General features: G+C 45.7%; 1 protein-coding gene across 1 annotated transcript; it reads right to left on the bottom strand.

Moving 5' to 3' along the window:
- Positions 1-10,275: 10,275 nt before the first annotated feature.
- LOC147985804 (F-box protein At5g03100-like) lies at positions 10,276-13,676 on the bottom strand. The gene is made up of 2 exons (XM_087541749.1): positions 12,928-13,676; positions 10,276-10,483 (listed from the first exon to the last, which is right to left on the bottom strand). Exons 1-2 carry the CDS (start codon positions 13,674-13,676, stop codon positions 10,276-10,278), a joined length of 957 nt encoding a protein of 318 aa, XP_087397875.1.
- Between the last annotated feature and the right edge of the window lie 1,046 nt (positions 13,677-14,722).

Here is a 14,722-nt window from a genome sequence, read left to right as displayed (position 1 = left end):
CCGGTGGAGAGGGTGATGCAGAGGCGGTGAGCTCGAGGACCGGGTCAGGAAAGGCATAGCATAGCACGTGGAGCTCGTGGGCGTGCTCCTAGGCGACGGCGAGCCCGTGGGGCGCGCGGCTGACGGCGCCCATGGCGACGGCGTCGGGCGCTGACGGACCTGGAGGGGGCGAGGCCAAAGGGAGAGGGGGGAATTGGGGGTCGCTAGGGTTCGGCCCGGGGGAGGGCCGGCTTAAGTACGAGGAGGGGCGCCGGTGGATGGCCGCCACGGCGATGCCCATTGCCGTGGCGGGCATCGGCAGTGGCCACGGTGCGGGAGGGAACCGGGGAGAGGGAGGGGATAGGTGGGCTGGCCTGCTCGGGCGGACGACTGGCCTAGGGGTGGCAAGTTGGGCCACTTGGTCCAGGGGAGAGAGGGGGGTCTTTTTGTTTTCTTTTACTATTTTTCTTTGTACTTTACTTTTCTTTTATTCAATTTTATCTTTGTTTCCTGTTGTTTTAGTTTTTGTAAAATATATACTTGGTAGCTAATTTAGTATTTCAATTTAGTGCATTGTCACAAAAATTCTAGTCCCCAAATAATTTAGTTTGATATTTTATTAATTAGTAAAGGCATTTAAATAATTATGTTTGCTACTGCATAAATCATTTTAGTGCAGTTAGGAATTTCATAAAAGTTTGGTTTCACCACCATAATCACCTATGCGTAATCTGGCATGACCCGAACATTTTAGTTTCATTGTTTGAAAACTTTTGTTGTTTGCCTTTAATTAAAATTTGAATTTGAATCGTTTTGAACTAAAGCGAGTTCATCAATAGTAACCGAGGTGATTTGGCATCATTAGCAGAGGTTTACTGTACCTTAATTATCCGGGCGTCACAATTCTCCTCCACTACAAGAAATCTCGTCCCGAGATTTAGGAGGGGGTAAGGGAGAAGGGATTGGGTTATGAAAAATCTAACTGGTCTTCTCGGTCTTGGTTGCTCTTCTCGTAGAGGTCGATCCATAGCGTTGATTTCTTCATACCTATGCATCAATGCATCATGATGGAGTTGTCGCCCTCCTCTTCTTCTTCTTTTTGGGAACTCCATCGTACTTACAAAAGAATAAAGGGGGTATTCTGGGAGAATGGACCTCTGCAAGGTTGTCTAGATTGTAGATAACATTGGGGAAGGTGGCGGAAAGTAACTCTCAAATTGAAACTTAATAAAATATCAAGAGCAAAGTATGAAGGTCGCATGAGAAGTTTCGAGCGGGTAGGCAATCGTTTATTGCCTGAAACATAGTGTGAAAGGGGTTCAGAGCAACGGGAATAAGTATTGTGTCCGATACCAGAATTGATCACTAGGAGCGTGCCTCGCGAATTACATACGAAATGAAGATGTACAAGAGATGTACCATACGGTTTATTGGGGAAGAGGTACATACGAATTACATACCATACATCTTCAGAGCAACTTCGAAACAGGGATGTACAAGAGAGTCAGGTTTCGATCCTGTGGAACTGTGGGTTATGGGCCCACCATGTGGTTTACAAGTAGGAAGGTCGGTGACATCTTGTACAATTGTACAATCAGGTAAGCCAGGCATGTCAGAGGATAGTCTGTCGGTTATGTCGGCAACAACATCGGTACCAAGGGCGAGGGACGAAGAGAACCATTTTCCTGCTCGTTGAACGAGGCAGACCAGTAGGGAAAGTTCTCGCCCATCAGTGGTTACCAGAATGTCATCAACAAAAGTAACATGGTCTTTCTGACAGAATTTTACACCGAGGTGTTTGCAAAAGCAGGAGACTATTACTGCTTAGATCATATAGATCACAATGAAGTTTAAACCAAACAATGGAAAGGAAAAATATAATTATCAGATTAAACAAAACAATGGAAAGGAAAATGTGTTAAAACACATATTTCAGGGGTATTTCCTTCCCAAGGACAAACAGAGTATGATATCCGTGACAGGATATAATGTAGAAAACCCTCTAGGTAGGGGGAGAGAAATTTCCATGACATTACCCATACAACGGTGTTTGGATAATTGAGCAAGAAACAATTAGCATTGGGCTTCAAATGTTCCTGTTGAAAATCGGAGTACCATAGACATGCTTCGAGATAGCATTGACATGGTCAACAGGTGAAGATCAGACTCTGGAAACAAAAAAGGATCCATCAGGAAAAACTTATAGATTAAGTCTTACAATTTCTTCATGGAAGCTTGACTAACCTTGCCAAAAAGGAAACTTATATCATTAGGTCCTCCAGCTAGGTGTGCTAGGCATGACATCACCTTACCGGCTCATATAATGACCAATATTATAACTCTAGGAAATATGTTCCAACCATCATATCTGACCGAGATTCAGATCTGATTGGTGTCAGGATACCTCAGACTCAGGATGCCTGAGAAGAAAAGGTGCGACACAATTTGACGAGGTGACATTGTATGATTATCGGGAAATGAACTATGGAAATGAGTTCCGGAACATCCTTAAACCAAGGAGAGAATGAGGAGGTGGCTGATGAACTCAGCCACAATTCATCGAGATTTCCAAAAGATGGATTTCCACAATTATGTGAACAAGGAGATAACATTTGTCACATCAAATGATATAATGATGTATGCTCGAAGAAAACATACACAATTAAACATTCGTTGAAAGGTGCACCCGAAATATGGGCTGGGTTGCACGACCAATGTCAGGATGGCGATTCAGCAACCAGCGCACTAAATTGTAATTATTGACCATTAACTCTGAAGCAATAGGGTTGCTAGAAATACTGAAGTCTCACAATAGAGTTCATTTATTCGTATTCCAGTTAGAAGCAACATGGGGACCAAGAAAAGAAGGGTGATGGCGAGATGCATCACTGTAACAAGAATCTTTAAGAGGTGGTGAAATCCTCACAACATTCTAGACATCAAAGACATTAATACTTCAAGGTAGAACCAAAAACAAGCTGGATAGCAAGTTGCATCCATAACATGAACAAGTTTGTGATGAAAGGAAGGTAAGGATGTTGTCGATGGTAACACAAATCATCAAGGGCAAGGATGGCATTTCTCATCACGAATTCAATTGATATTCGGAAGATCTCATAAGGTTGATGATGATCATGACACATTTGTCGAGAGATTTCAAGAAGATGTAATCGATCAGCGACGACATCAAGTCAAAGGAATGATGAAGCAAAGGGTTACCATGGGTATGACACAAACTCATAAATCAGGTTTGTGGTTCGAGGTGAAACGGTAAGACGAGGAAATCGACATAAGCTTAGCTTATTGTCGAAAGATGTGCTCCGGTAATAAGGAACGGGTGACACATTTAAAATTTAGCACGATAATGATATAGCCAATCAGGCTAGGAATTCCTTGAAGGGTTATTAAACTCATAAGCAACAAAGATTACTTAGAGTTATTGAATCGGAGTGCAGAATCAATTCAGCTATCGGTGTTCTAGAGTGACTAATAACTCAGAACCCGAGGGAAATCTGAAATCGGGGAGAAGCAATACTAGATGAAGACGCATAGGAAGCAACACAGTTCTTTGATATTCTCGAGATACCATAGGGGAATACTCAAAGGTAGAGCAGAATCGAGGTTGGGCAGGCATATTGATCTGCAGAATACAAGCGATTTAACTTGTCGAGAAATGGGATCAAAGAAAAACAATAATGGTCGGAACCATGGTTGCAAAGGACCAAGCATAGATACAAGATGAACTTATAATAGGGGGATAATTATTACAAGAAGCTTCCATGATAAGTTCCACATCGGGTCCATGGGCATGATCACAAAGTTCAAGGTCGACTCCCACTTCTGCAATGCATAACCTTTCATTCACTTTTCGTTTTTCGAAAAAGTTGTAATGTTGAAATTTTATTTGGCGAAGCAACAAAAGATTATGACTCGCGAAAACTTTCGGGTTCATACGATTTGGGGAAGGCATAGGTTCAACCCATCGGGGCATCTTGGGAGCATATACCATAAATTTCAAGAATAAATAACACAAGCTCGATAGTAGAGCATGCTTGAGAAAGCAGAGGATACAATTTACCAAAGGTATTATGTATACGAGGAAAGGCTCACAAGCTTATTGAATATGAAGGACGTTGTCGAATGAATTCCGACAAAATGGTCGGGTGGTCAACAAGGGATCTGATGTGAGCATCAGTACTCAACCAGAGGAAGAAAGAATGCAAGGATATCAGATTATAGAAACAACTGACTAACTCAAAGATCAATTTGCAAAGGAATTATGAATTCCAAGACAAGGTATCAGAAGCAATGCTCTGATTAGGGATGGATAGGTAGAATAGCCTTAGGGGTACAATCAATGGCGATTTGATTGGTCGAGATCCAACACATGTTAAAATGACATCTGAGTCAGAAGGATGAATTCTAGGATCAGATTGAGGATTGCGAGCATTCGCAACATGTTGTATCAACACACTCAAAATGATAATGACAAAGGATGACAATAAGGTTACTAGACTTATGGTATTAACCATAATGCAAGCAAGCAAGAAATTCAAGAACAATAGGCTGTTGAGGATTTTCAGAGGAACGAATGGTATTACGAAGACTTTTGGGAAGTACATGAATCAACTGAGGATGAGCGGACACTCGATAGGTGCACAAAATTATCCGTAGGGGTATTCAGGTGGCAAAGAACTGCAAGGCAGTAGGCACAAGGTATTCTCGAAACCATAGAGAGAATTTCAGGGTATCTTGTAATAACAAGATCAACAGGGAATGATTGTATGAATGGAAAGTGTACGTGGTTATCCATAGGGGGTTTATCAACAAAAGGGAATTGCAAAAGTGATGGCACAAAGTCTCGAGAGAACATCATAGAGTATCCTCGGAATCTTCTGGTGAAACAGGCCATCATCTGGAATGAAGGGGCTCTCCGGGAGAAAGTATTAACGAGAACCTAGAGTTAGAGTTAGCAAAACCATTTAACCCGAATAGAAGAGATCATAGTTCCAGAGTATAGACGAGGAGTAAAAGATCCTAATACCACCCAATGGCAACGTGGGCCCGTAAGCCGCACAGCCATGTTAGTAAAAAAATTTCAATGACTAGGCTCGACTTCGGCCAAGGAGTGGGAAAGGGGGATTCCTACAGGCAGTTGGCTCTGATACCAACTTGTGATGCCCCCGATTCAACCGTACACTAATCATACACGCAAACATGGACGATCAAGATCAGGGACTCATAGGAAGATATCACAACACAACTCTACAAAGAAAATAAGTCATACAAGCATCATATTACAAGCCAAGGGCCTCGAGGGCTCGAATACAAGATCTCGATCATAGACGAGTCAGTGGAAGCAACAATATCTGAGTACAGACATAAGTAAACAAGTTTTCCTTAAGAAGGCTAGCACAAACTGGGATACAGATCGAAAGAGGCGCAGGCCTCCTGCCTGGGATCCTCCTAAACTACTCCTGGTCGTCGTCAGTGGGCTGCACGTAGTAGTAGGCACCTCCCGAGTAGTAGTAGTCATCATCAACAGTGGCGTCTGGCTCCTGGGCTCCATCGTCTGATCGCAACAATCAGGTATAGAAAGGGGGAAAAGAGGGAGCAAAGCAACCGCCTCCCGAGTAGTAGTAGTCGTCATCAACAGTGGCGTCTGGCTCCTGGGCTCCATCGTCTGATTGCAGCAATCAGGTATAGAAAGGGGGAAAAGAGGGAGCAAAGCAACCGTGAGTACTCATCCAAAGTACTCGCAAGCAAGGAGCTACACTACATATGTATGCATTGGTATCAAATGGAAAAGGGGTATCATATGTGGACTGAACTGCAGAATGCCGGAATAAGAGGGGGATAGCTGGTCCTTTCAAAGACTACGCTTCTGGCCACCTCCATCTTGCAGCATGTAGAAGAAAGTAGATGGTAAGTTCACCAAGTAACATCGCACGGCATAATCCTAACCGATGATCCTCCCCTCGTCACCCTGTTAGAGAGCGATCACCGGGTTGTATCTGGCACTTGGAAGGGTGTGTTTTATTAAGTATCCGGTGCTAGTTGTCATAAGGTCAAGGTACAACTCCAAGTCATCCTGTTTCCGAAGATCATGGCTATTCGAATAGATTAACTTCCCTGCAGGGGTGCACCACATTTCCCAACACGCTCGATCCCCTTTGTCCGGACACACTTGTCTGGGTCATGCCCAGCCTCAGATGATCAACACGTCGCAGCCCTACCTAGGCACAACAGAGAGGTCAGCACGCCGGTCTAAATCCTATGGCGCAGGGGTCTGGGTGCATCGCCCATTGCACACCTGCATGTTGCATATGCGGCCGGTGAGCAGACCTAGCCTTCCTTATACAAGAGCAGGCGTTCCGGTCCAACCCGGCACGCGCCGCTCAGTCGCTGACGTCACGAAGGCTTCGGCTGATACCACGATGTCGAGTGCCCATAACTGTTCCCGCATAGTTGGTTAGTGCGTATAGGCCAGTAGCCAGACTCGGATCAAATACCCAGATCTTGTTAAGCATGTTATTTTGAAGTAATCGCGAACGCCGACCAGGGCCAGGCCCACCTCTCACCTAGGTGGTCTCCGCCTGCCCTGTCGCTCCGCCTCAAAGTAACAGTCAGGGGCCGTCGGGAACCTAGGCCCACCACTACCTGGGTGGAACCACCTGCCCCTTCAGCCCCCAACATCGGAATCACTTGCGGGTACTCAACGAGACGACCCGACTTTAGTCACAACATGTATAGTATGTATATATAGTATAAACCCGTGATCAACACCCGAGTGATCACGGCACAATAGTATAGCATGGCAGACTGACAAGAATGTAGGGCTACTGATGATAATCTAACATCCTATACTAAACATTTAGGATTGCAGGTAAGGTATCAACAGCTGTAGCAACAATGAGAGGCTATGCATTGGAATAGGATTAACGGAAAGCAAGAACATGCTACACTACTCTAATGCAAGCAGTAGAGAGAAGAGTAGGCGATATCTGGTGATCAAGGGGGGGCTTGCCTGGTTGCTCTAGCAAGAGAGAGGGGTTGTCAACACCGTAGTCGAACTGGGTAGCAGCGGCGTCGGTCTCGGTGTCTAGCGAGAGAAGAGGGGGGAGAAACAATAAATATTAAGCAAACAGATGCACGACTGCATGACATGACAAAGCGTGATGCTAGGTGTGCCCTAACGCGGTATGAGGTGGTACCGGTGAAGGGGGGAAACATCCGGGAAAATATCCCTGGTGTTTAGCATTTTCGGACAGATGAACCGGAGGGGGAAAGTTGTGTATTCTCTATGCTAGGGATGCGTGGCGGACGAACAGGCTGCATATTCGGATTCGTCTCGTCGTTCTGAGCAACTTTCATGTATAAAGTATTTTCATCCGAGTTACAGATTATTTTCTATGATTTTTCAAAGTTTTATTCATTTTTGAAATTATTATAAATTGAAAATTAAATAGCAATTTGCTATGAGTACACACCGAAGTGTACCCAGCAGAGTTGTTAGAGGCTGACAGTTGGGGTCCAGTTGACTGCTCAGTCAGCAGTCAACTGAGACTGTTGACTAGTCAAAGGGACCTGGGGACCCGCATGTCATTGACTGGGTTATCCCAGTCAGCAGTTTGACTGGTCAATGGGGCCAGTGGGACCCCTGTGTCATACATACGCATTTTAACGGAGTTTTAATTACTTTATTTACCTAGATGAGGGTCCACCAGTCAGTGTCTAACAGTTAAATTATTTAGGTGATTAGATTAACAGACCTAACTAATTAACTGGGGGTTAGGGAGGCTAACTAGATAGTTAGAGGCCAGGCCCTAGCGGCAGAGGCACAAGCCGGCCACGGCTGGGCTTGCGGGTGCGGTCACTCACAGAGGAGCGCCGGCGGCCAGCACGTCGGGAGAAAGCAGGTCGCGGCCCCGGAAGTGGCGGCCCCAGTGCGCGGGGTCGGCGACGCTAAGCTGCGGCGGCGGCGGGGCTAAGCAGCGGCGCGGCGAGCGTGGTGAGAATCGGAGGCGGGGCGCGGCAGAAGCAGTAGCGAGCATCAGGAGGCGAGGCGGGCGCGCGGCGGCTGCGGCTGGGCAGCAGCAGAGCGCGGTCGGATGGCGTGGGTCACGCGCTGGGGTGAGCAGGGAAACGTGTGTGGTCCAAGGAGGAAGAAGCCGGCGGAGAGGGTGATGCAGAGGCGGTGAGCTCGAGGACGGGGTCGAGAAAGGCATAGCATAGCACGTCAGAACTCGTGGGCGTGCTCCTAGGCGACAGCAAGCTTGTGGGGCACGCGGGTGACGGTGCCCATGGCGACGGTGTCGGGCGCTGACGGATCTGGAGGGGGCGAGGCCAAAGGGAGAGGGGGGAATTGGGGGTCGCTGGGGTTTGGCCCGGGGGAGGGCCGGCTTAAGTATGAGGAGGGGCGCCGGCGGATGGCCGCCACGGCGATGCCCGTCGCCGTGGCGGGCATCGGAAGTGGCCACGGTGCGGGAGGGAACCGGGGAGAGGGAGGGGATAGGTGGGCTGGCCTGCTCGGGCGGACGGTTGGCCTGGGGGTGGCCAGTTGGGCCACTTGGTCCAGGGGAGAGAGGGGGGTCTTTTTGTTTTCTTTTACTATTTTTCTTTGTACTTTACTTTTCTTTTATTCAATTTTATCTTTGTTTCCTGTTGTTCTAGTTTTTGTAAAATATATACTTGGTAGCTAATTTAGTATTTCAGTTTAGTCCACTGTCACAAAAATTCTAGTCCCCAAATAATTTAGTTTGATATTTTATTAATTAGTAAAGGCATTTAAATACTTATGTTTGCTACTACATAAATCATTTTAGTGCAGTTAGGAATTTCATAAAAGTTTGGTTTCACCACCATAATCACCTATGCATAATCTGGCATGACCCAAACATTTTAGTTTCATTCTTGAAAACTTTTGTTGTTTGCCTTTAATTAAAATTTGAATTTGAATCGTTTTGAACTAAAGCGAGTTTATCAATAGTAACCGAGGTGATTTGGCGTCATTAGCAGAGGTTTACTGTACCTTAATTATCCGGGCGTCACAATTCTCCTCCACTATAAGAAATCTCGTCCTGAGATTTAGGAGGGGTAAGGGGGAAGGGTTTGGGTTATGAAAAATCTAACTGGTCTTCTCGGTCTTGGTTGCTCTTCTCGAAGAGGTCGATCCATGGCATTGATTTCTTCATACCATGCAGTAGTGGTAGATGAGGACATGATGGTGCACGCACAACTGGAGACGACAACCTTATGATCTTTGTCGGGAAGACCGGCGGTGTACTGGAGGTCGATGCCGACCACCTTGTACTTGTCTCCAGCAAGCAACTGCTCCACGGTGTTGATGTAGTCCTCCACCATGGCCGGGTCGATGGTGTACACCACTGTGAGATCCGTCTCCCTCACATGGGTCTCGACTTTATGCTCGCCGAACTCCATTGGAGCGCCGCTAGATATCCTCTCTGTATGTGTCATCGTGGGTGTGCTTGTTGGGTTGTGGGGCGAGATCGAAAGGTTGAAGATACTAAGGTTATAATGGCTGCGGGAATTAATGGCGAAGCTAGACGGACTGGAATATCCGCATGCCCGGATGGAAGTTCTAATTTGAAGTGCGTAACTCCATCGTTCCGCACGTAACTACATTGTGGTGATGCGCGCAGCGCAACCGCATGCATATGGGCCCCCAACGTGATCGTGTGCAGGCCCCAACCACTGGCAGAGCACGCGCGCAGGGACACGAGCAGAGCGCTCTACGGTGCCTCAATGGCGAGCAACCATATATAAGCATATAGCAGTTGGACATGCAAGGAAAAGCTGTCCACAAGTCGAATGCGTGGAGGTACGCGAGGAGAACACGCCAACAGACGCGAGCAGAGGCCGGCACAGTGATACGTGGCAAATAAGACGAACTATGCGAGTGATGGCAGAGACATCAAGCACGAATCATATTAGAGTTGCGTGTGCGATACATGGCATACAGTTGATCCATCCGAGCTGTTTGTGATGGAATAAGCCGTGTATGTTGTGGGCAAACGCTTGCTGCTATATAACCGTTTGCGATTGATGAATTTATCACTGACAAGTTGCCTAGTGTGGTCCATGCGTGATGTAATATGCTCTATTTGCAGAACATCTATGCTCTATGTACAGAAGAACTACATATATACTTGTAACATGACATGACTGCAAGACCAAATTAAACATCCAATTACGTTATATAACAAATACCATAAATATTGCAAGGTTCAAATTCCAGCATTACGAGGCCCAAATTCAAAGATTACAAGGTTCCAACTATTCAGACACATCAAATTCATCTTCTTCAGAATCTTTTTCATGCATTATTTCTGCGAAAGGATCAGCCACCGAGAATTCATGTAGCGGCTCGATACAGTGACTTCTGAATAATATGTCATATGAAGTTGCAAACTGAAATTCAGCTTCTACAGAGCCTTTTCCATTCAGCTGTAGACGACTGCGCTCTTTAGCAATCCATTCACTTCTGCGTAGTAAATATAGGGGAAACCTCATTACCTTGAGTAACCTTGCTTTCTCAACAAAGAACCTGGCAAATTTAATTTCTGGTGTGGTGCCTCAGTACTCGCTAAAAGTAATTTATGTGAGATGAAGATCAAGGCATTCAATGGGATTGTTATATTCCCCAACATTTTTGACTTTTGGGCCTGCTAGTATCTGCAAACAAAGACAACATATTAATGCATAGCAGCAGATTTGAACAATTTGGGCCTCTTTGATTTGCAGGATTTCTAAAATACACGAAAAGAGTGAAATGCCACCTTCAATCTTTCATGATAAACTTTTATCATGAAAGCATGTCGGGCGAAGGAATAAAACGCGTACAACACTAGCATCTCAAAAAATATATGTATTGAAATCCTCCAAATTTCCTTTAGAAATCATTCTACATTTGTCATTGTAATCATGGGTAAAATTAACAAAAAATTTGAGCTCCCTTGTGGTTAACAATTAATAGGAAAGGGGCATCACCATGATGTATAGCTTCTCCGTGCAAGGAAAGCATCTAAGGAATCTAACAACTTCATCCAGATCAGGGCCGAAAGATTGTAGTGCCAAGATCTTCACTATGCGCAGAGGCTGCGTCAAGCTTGTGGGAATCATTTTCTAGATGACAGGCGAACATATAGATCAACAACAATTAGATAAAATGTGATGTCCGATAATATATAAGAAGGAGAAGAAGAAGAAGACTATTGTACCTGGACGGATAATGATCCAGTAACAAGTCCGTTGAATTCAGCACACGAATAGCCCAATGCTACCTCTTGAGCATGTGTTGGTTTTCCCTTGAAGAGGAAAGGGTGATGCAGCAAAGTAGCGTAAGTATTTCTCTCGGTTTTTGAGAACCAATGTATCAATCCAGTAGGAGACTACACACAAATCGCCTAGTACCTGCACAAACAAATAATAACCTTGCAACCAACATGGTAAAGGGGTTGTCAATCCCTTCACAGCCACTTGCAAAAGTGAGATCTAATAAATATAATAAGATAAACATTTTTGATATTTTGTGGTATAGATTGGAAAATAAATATTGCAAAATAAATAGTAAAGTAGAATTGTAGATCGGAAACCTATATGATGTCAAGTAGACCCGGGGGGCATAGGTTTCACTAGTGGATTCTCTCAAGATATCAAGTATTACGGTGGGTGAACAAATTACTGTCGAGCAATTGATAGAAAAGTGCATAGTTATGATGATATCTAAGGCAATGATCATGAATATAGGCATCACGTCCGTGACAAGTAGACCAAAACGATTCTGCATCTACTACTATTACTCCACACATCGACCGCTATCCACCATGCATCTAGAGTATTAAGTTCATAAGAACGGAGTAACACATTAGGCAAGATGACATGATGCAGAGGGATAAACTCAAGCAATATGATATAAACCCCATCTTTTTATCCTCGATGGCAACAATACAATACGTGCCTTGCTGCCCCTGCTGTCACTGGGAAAGGACACCGCAAGATTGAACCCAAAGCTAAGCACATCTCCCATTGCAAGAAAGATCAATCTAGTAGGCCAAACTAAACCGATAATTCGAAGAGACTTGCAACGATATCAAATCATGCATATAAGAATTCAAAGAAGAATCAAATAATATTCATAGATAGTCAAGTTCATAAACCCACAATTCATTGGATCTCGGCAAACACACCGCAAAAGAGTTACATTGAATAGATCTCCAAGAAGATCGAGGAGAACTTTGTATTGAGATCCAAAGAGAGAGAATAAGCCATCTAGCAAATAACTATGGACCCGAAGGTCTGTGGTAAACTACTCACACATCATCGGAGAGGCTATGGTGTTGATGTAGAAGCCCTCCGTGATCGAATCCCCCTCCGGCGGAGCACCAGAAAAGGCCCCAAGATGGGATATCACGGGTACAGAAGGTTGCGGCGGTGGAAAAGGTGTTCCGTTGCTCTCCCCGAAGGTTTCAGGGTATAAGAGTATATATAGGCGAAAGAAGTAGGTCGGTGGAGCTGTGAGGGGCCCACGAGGGTGGGGGGCGCTTGGCCCCCCTGGCCGCGCCACCCTACCTCGTGGACGCCTCGCTGCTTCCATGACGTCCACTCCAAGTCTCCTGGATCACGTTTATTCCAAAAACAATCCTCGCGAAGGTTTCATTCCGTTTGGATTCCGTTTGATATTCCTTTTCTGCGAAACACTGAAATAGGCAAAAAACAACAATTTGCACTGGGCTTTCGGTTAATAGGTTAGTCCCAAAAATAATATAAAAAGGTATATTAAAGCCCATTAAACATCCAAAACAGGTAATACAATAGCATGGAACAATCAAAACTTATAGATACATTGGAGACGTATCACCCAACACTGTCAATTTCGGTGCGTGAATGACCCTGATTCTTGCTAGACCTAATTCATCATGTACATACAATCTCTCGAGGAAAGGCGCATTCTCAATGAAAATATCGTGAAACACCTCAACTGACAGCCTTGGGTGGCGCCAGCAATGCACATAAATCACACGGACATTCATCGAGGTGATGTGGACGCTACCGAACCCATCCATCGCATGAAGACGAAGGTACTCAAGCGATGTATAGCCGATGAGCAGGCGCTCCAAATCCTCCTTTGAGATGCGGACGACAATGAGCTCGAGGTGCTTAAGTTTAGGAAGATGAAGAGTGTGTGCGGCATCGATCCAGGGGAAAATGCACCGCCTGAATGTAATGCAGTGCAGTGTGAGCACGAGGTGGAACACGGACGGGGGCAGCGAGCAAGGACGTCTAGCATGAAGGCCGAGCTCCTCGGGTTGATCCAGGGTTGGGGATAGGAACCAGTAGTGCAACCTGGGTTCGGTCTTGTTGTGGGGTTTGAGCCTGCCGATAGCAAGGCGTCTGACCGGCCCGGGGTGCGTGTTGAGGACATGGGACATTGCTCCAGGCTTTGTTGCGCCCCGCTGCAGAACTCGTGGTTGACGATGATGTCCAGGGGTGGTGTGCCAGAGGGGGCACCACCGCCGCAAGAGGACAGTGGTCCGCATGCCATATTTGATGGGGAGGTAGGATATGATGGTTACCAACATCTTGTCAGGAAGGCTGCTGATGAAGTCCACGTTCGTCGGAGGCTCTTGCGATTCTGGCTTGACCCGCCCCGGCTTGTTGGCCGGCTCATCCTCCATCTCGCAGCAGGCAGCGATCCTCGGCGGTGGTGCTTGTATATGAGAATGGAGGACTGTCCTGTGTACCTTCCTGAGGCAGCCGAAACAAAAGTCCAAAACCAGCAATAAATTGCAGCGCTCGCGGCGTGCGCGGTGATACGTCTCCGACGTATCTATAATTTTTGATTGTTCCATGCTATTATATTATCTGTTTTCGATGTTAATGGGCTTATTTATACACTTTTATATTATTTTTGGGACTAACCTACTAACCCAAGGCCCAGTGCAAATTGCTGTTTTTTTGCCTATTTCAGTGTTTCGTAGAAAAGGAATATCAAATGGAATACAAACGGAATGAAACCTTCGGGAGAGTTATTTTTGGAACAAATGTGATCCAGGGGACTTGGAGTAGACGTCAAGAAATCAACAAGGAGGCCACGAGGCAGGGAGGCGCGCCTGCCCCCCTAGGCGCGCCCCCACCCTCGTGGGCCCCTCGTAACTCCACCGACCTACTTCTTCCTCCTATATATGTCCATATACCCCGAAAACATCCAGGAGCACCACGAAACCCTATTTCCACCGCCGCAACCTTCTGTACTCAAGAGATCCCATCTTGGGGCCTTTTCCGGAGCTCCGCCGGAGGGGGAATCGATCACGGAGGGCTTCTACATCAACACCATAGCCTCTCCGATGATGTGTGAGTAGTTTACCACAGACCTTCGGGTCCATAGTTATTAGCTAGATGGCTTCTTCTCTATCCTTGGATCTCAGTACAATGTTCTCCTCGATCTTCTTGGAGATCTATCCAATGTAACTCTTTTTGTGGTGTGTTTGTCGAGATCCGATGAATTGTGGGTTTATGATCAAGTTTATTTATGAACAATATTTGATTCTTCTTTGAAATCTTTTATGTATGATTAGTTATCTTTGCAAGTCTCTTCGAATTATCAGTTTGGTTTGGCCTACTAGATTGATATTTCTTGCAATGGGAGAGGTGCTTAGCTTTGGGTTCAATCTTGCGGTGTCCTTTCCCAGAGACAACAGGGGCAAAAAGGCACGTATTGTAT

This window comes from Triticum urartu, chromosome 2A, assembly GCF_056163025.1.
Source record: "Triticum urartu cultivar PI428250 chromosome 2A, HENAU_Tu73, whole genome shotgun sequence".
Lineage (NCBI taxonomy): Eukaryota > Viridiplantae > Streptophyta > Magnoliopsida > Poales > Poaceae > Triticum > Triticum urartu.
The sequence above is the reverse complement of the archived record's forward strand: the minus strand, read 5'-3'. Positions and strand labels throughout refer to the sequence as shown.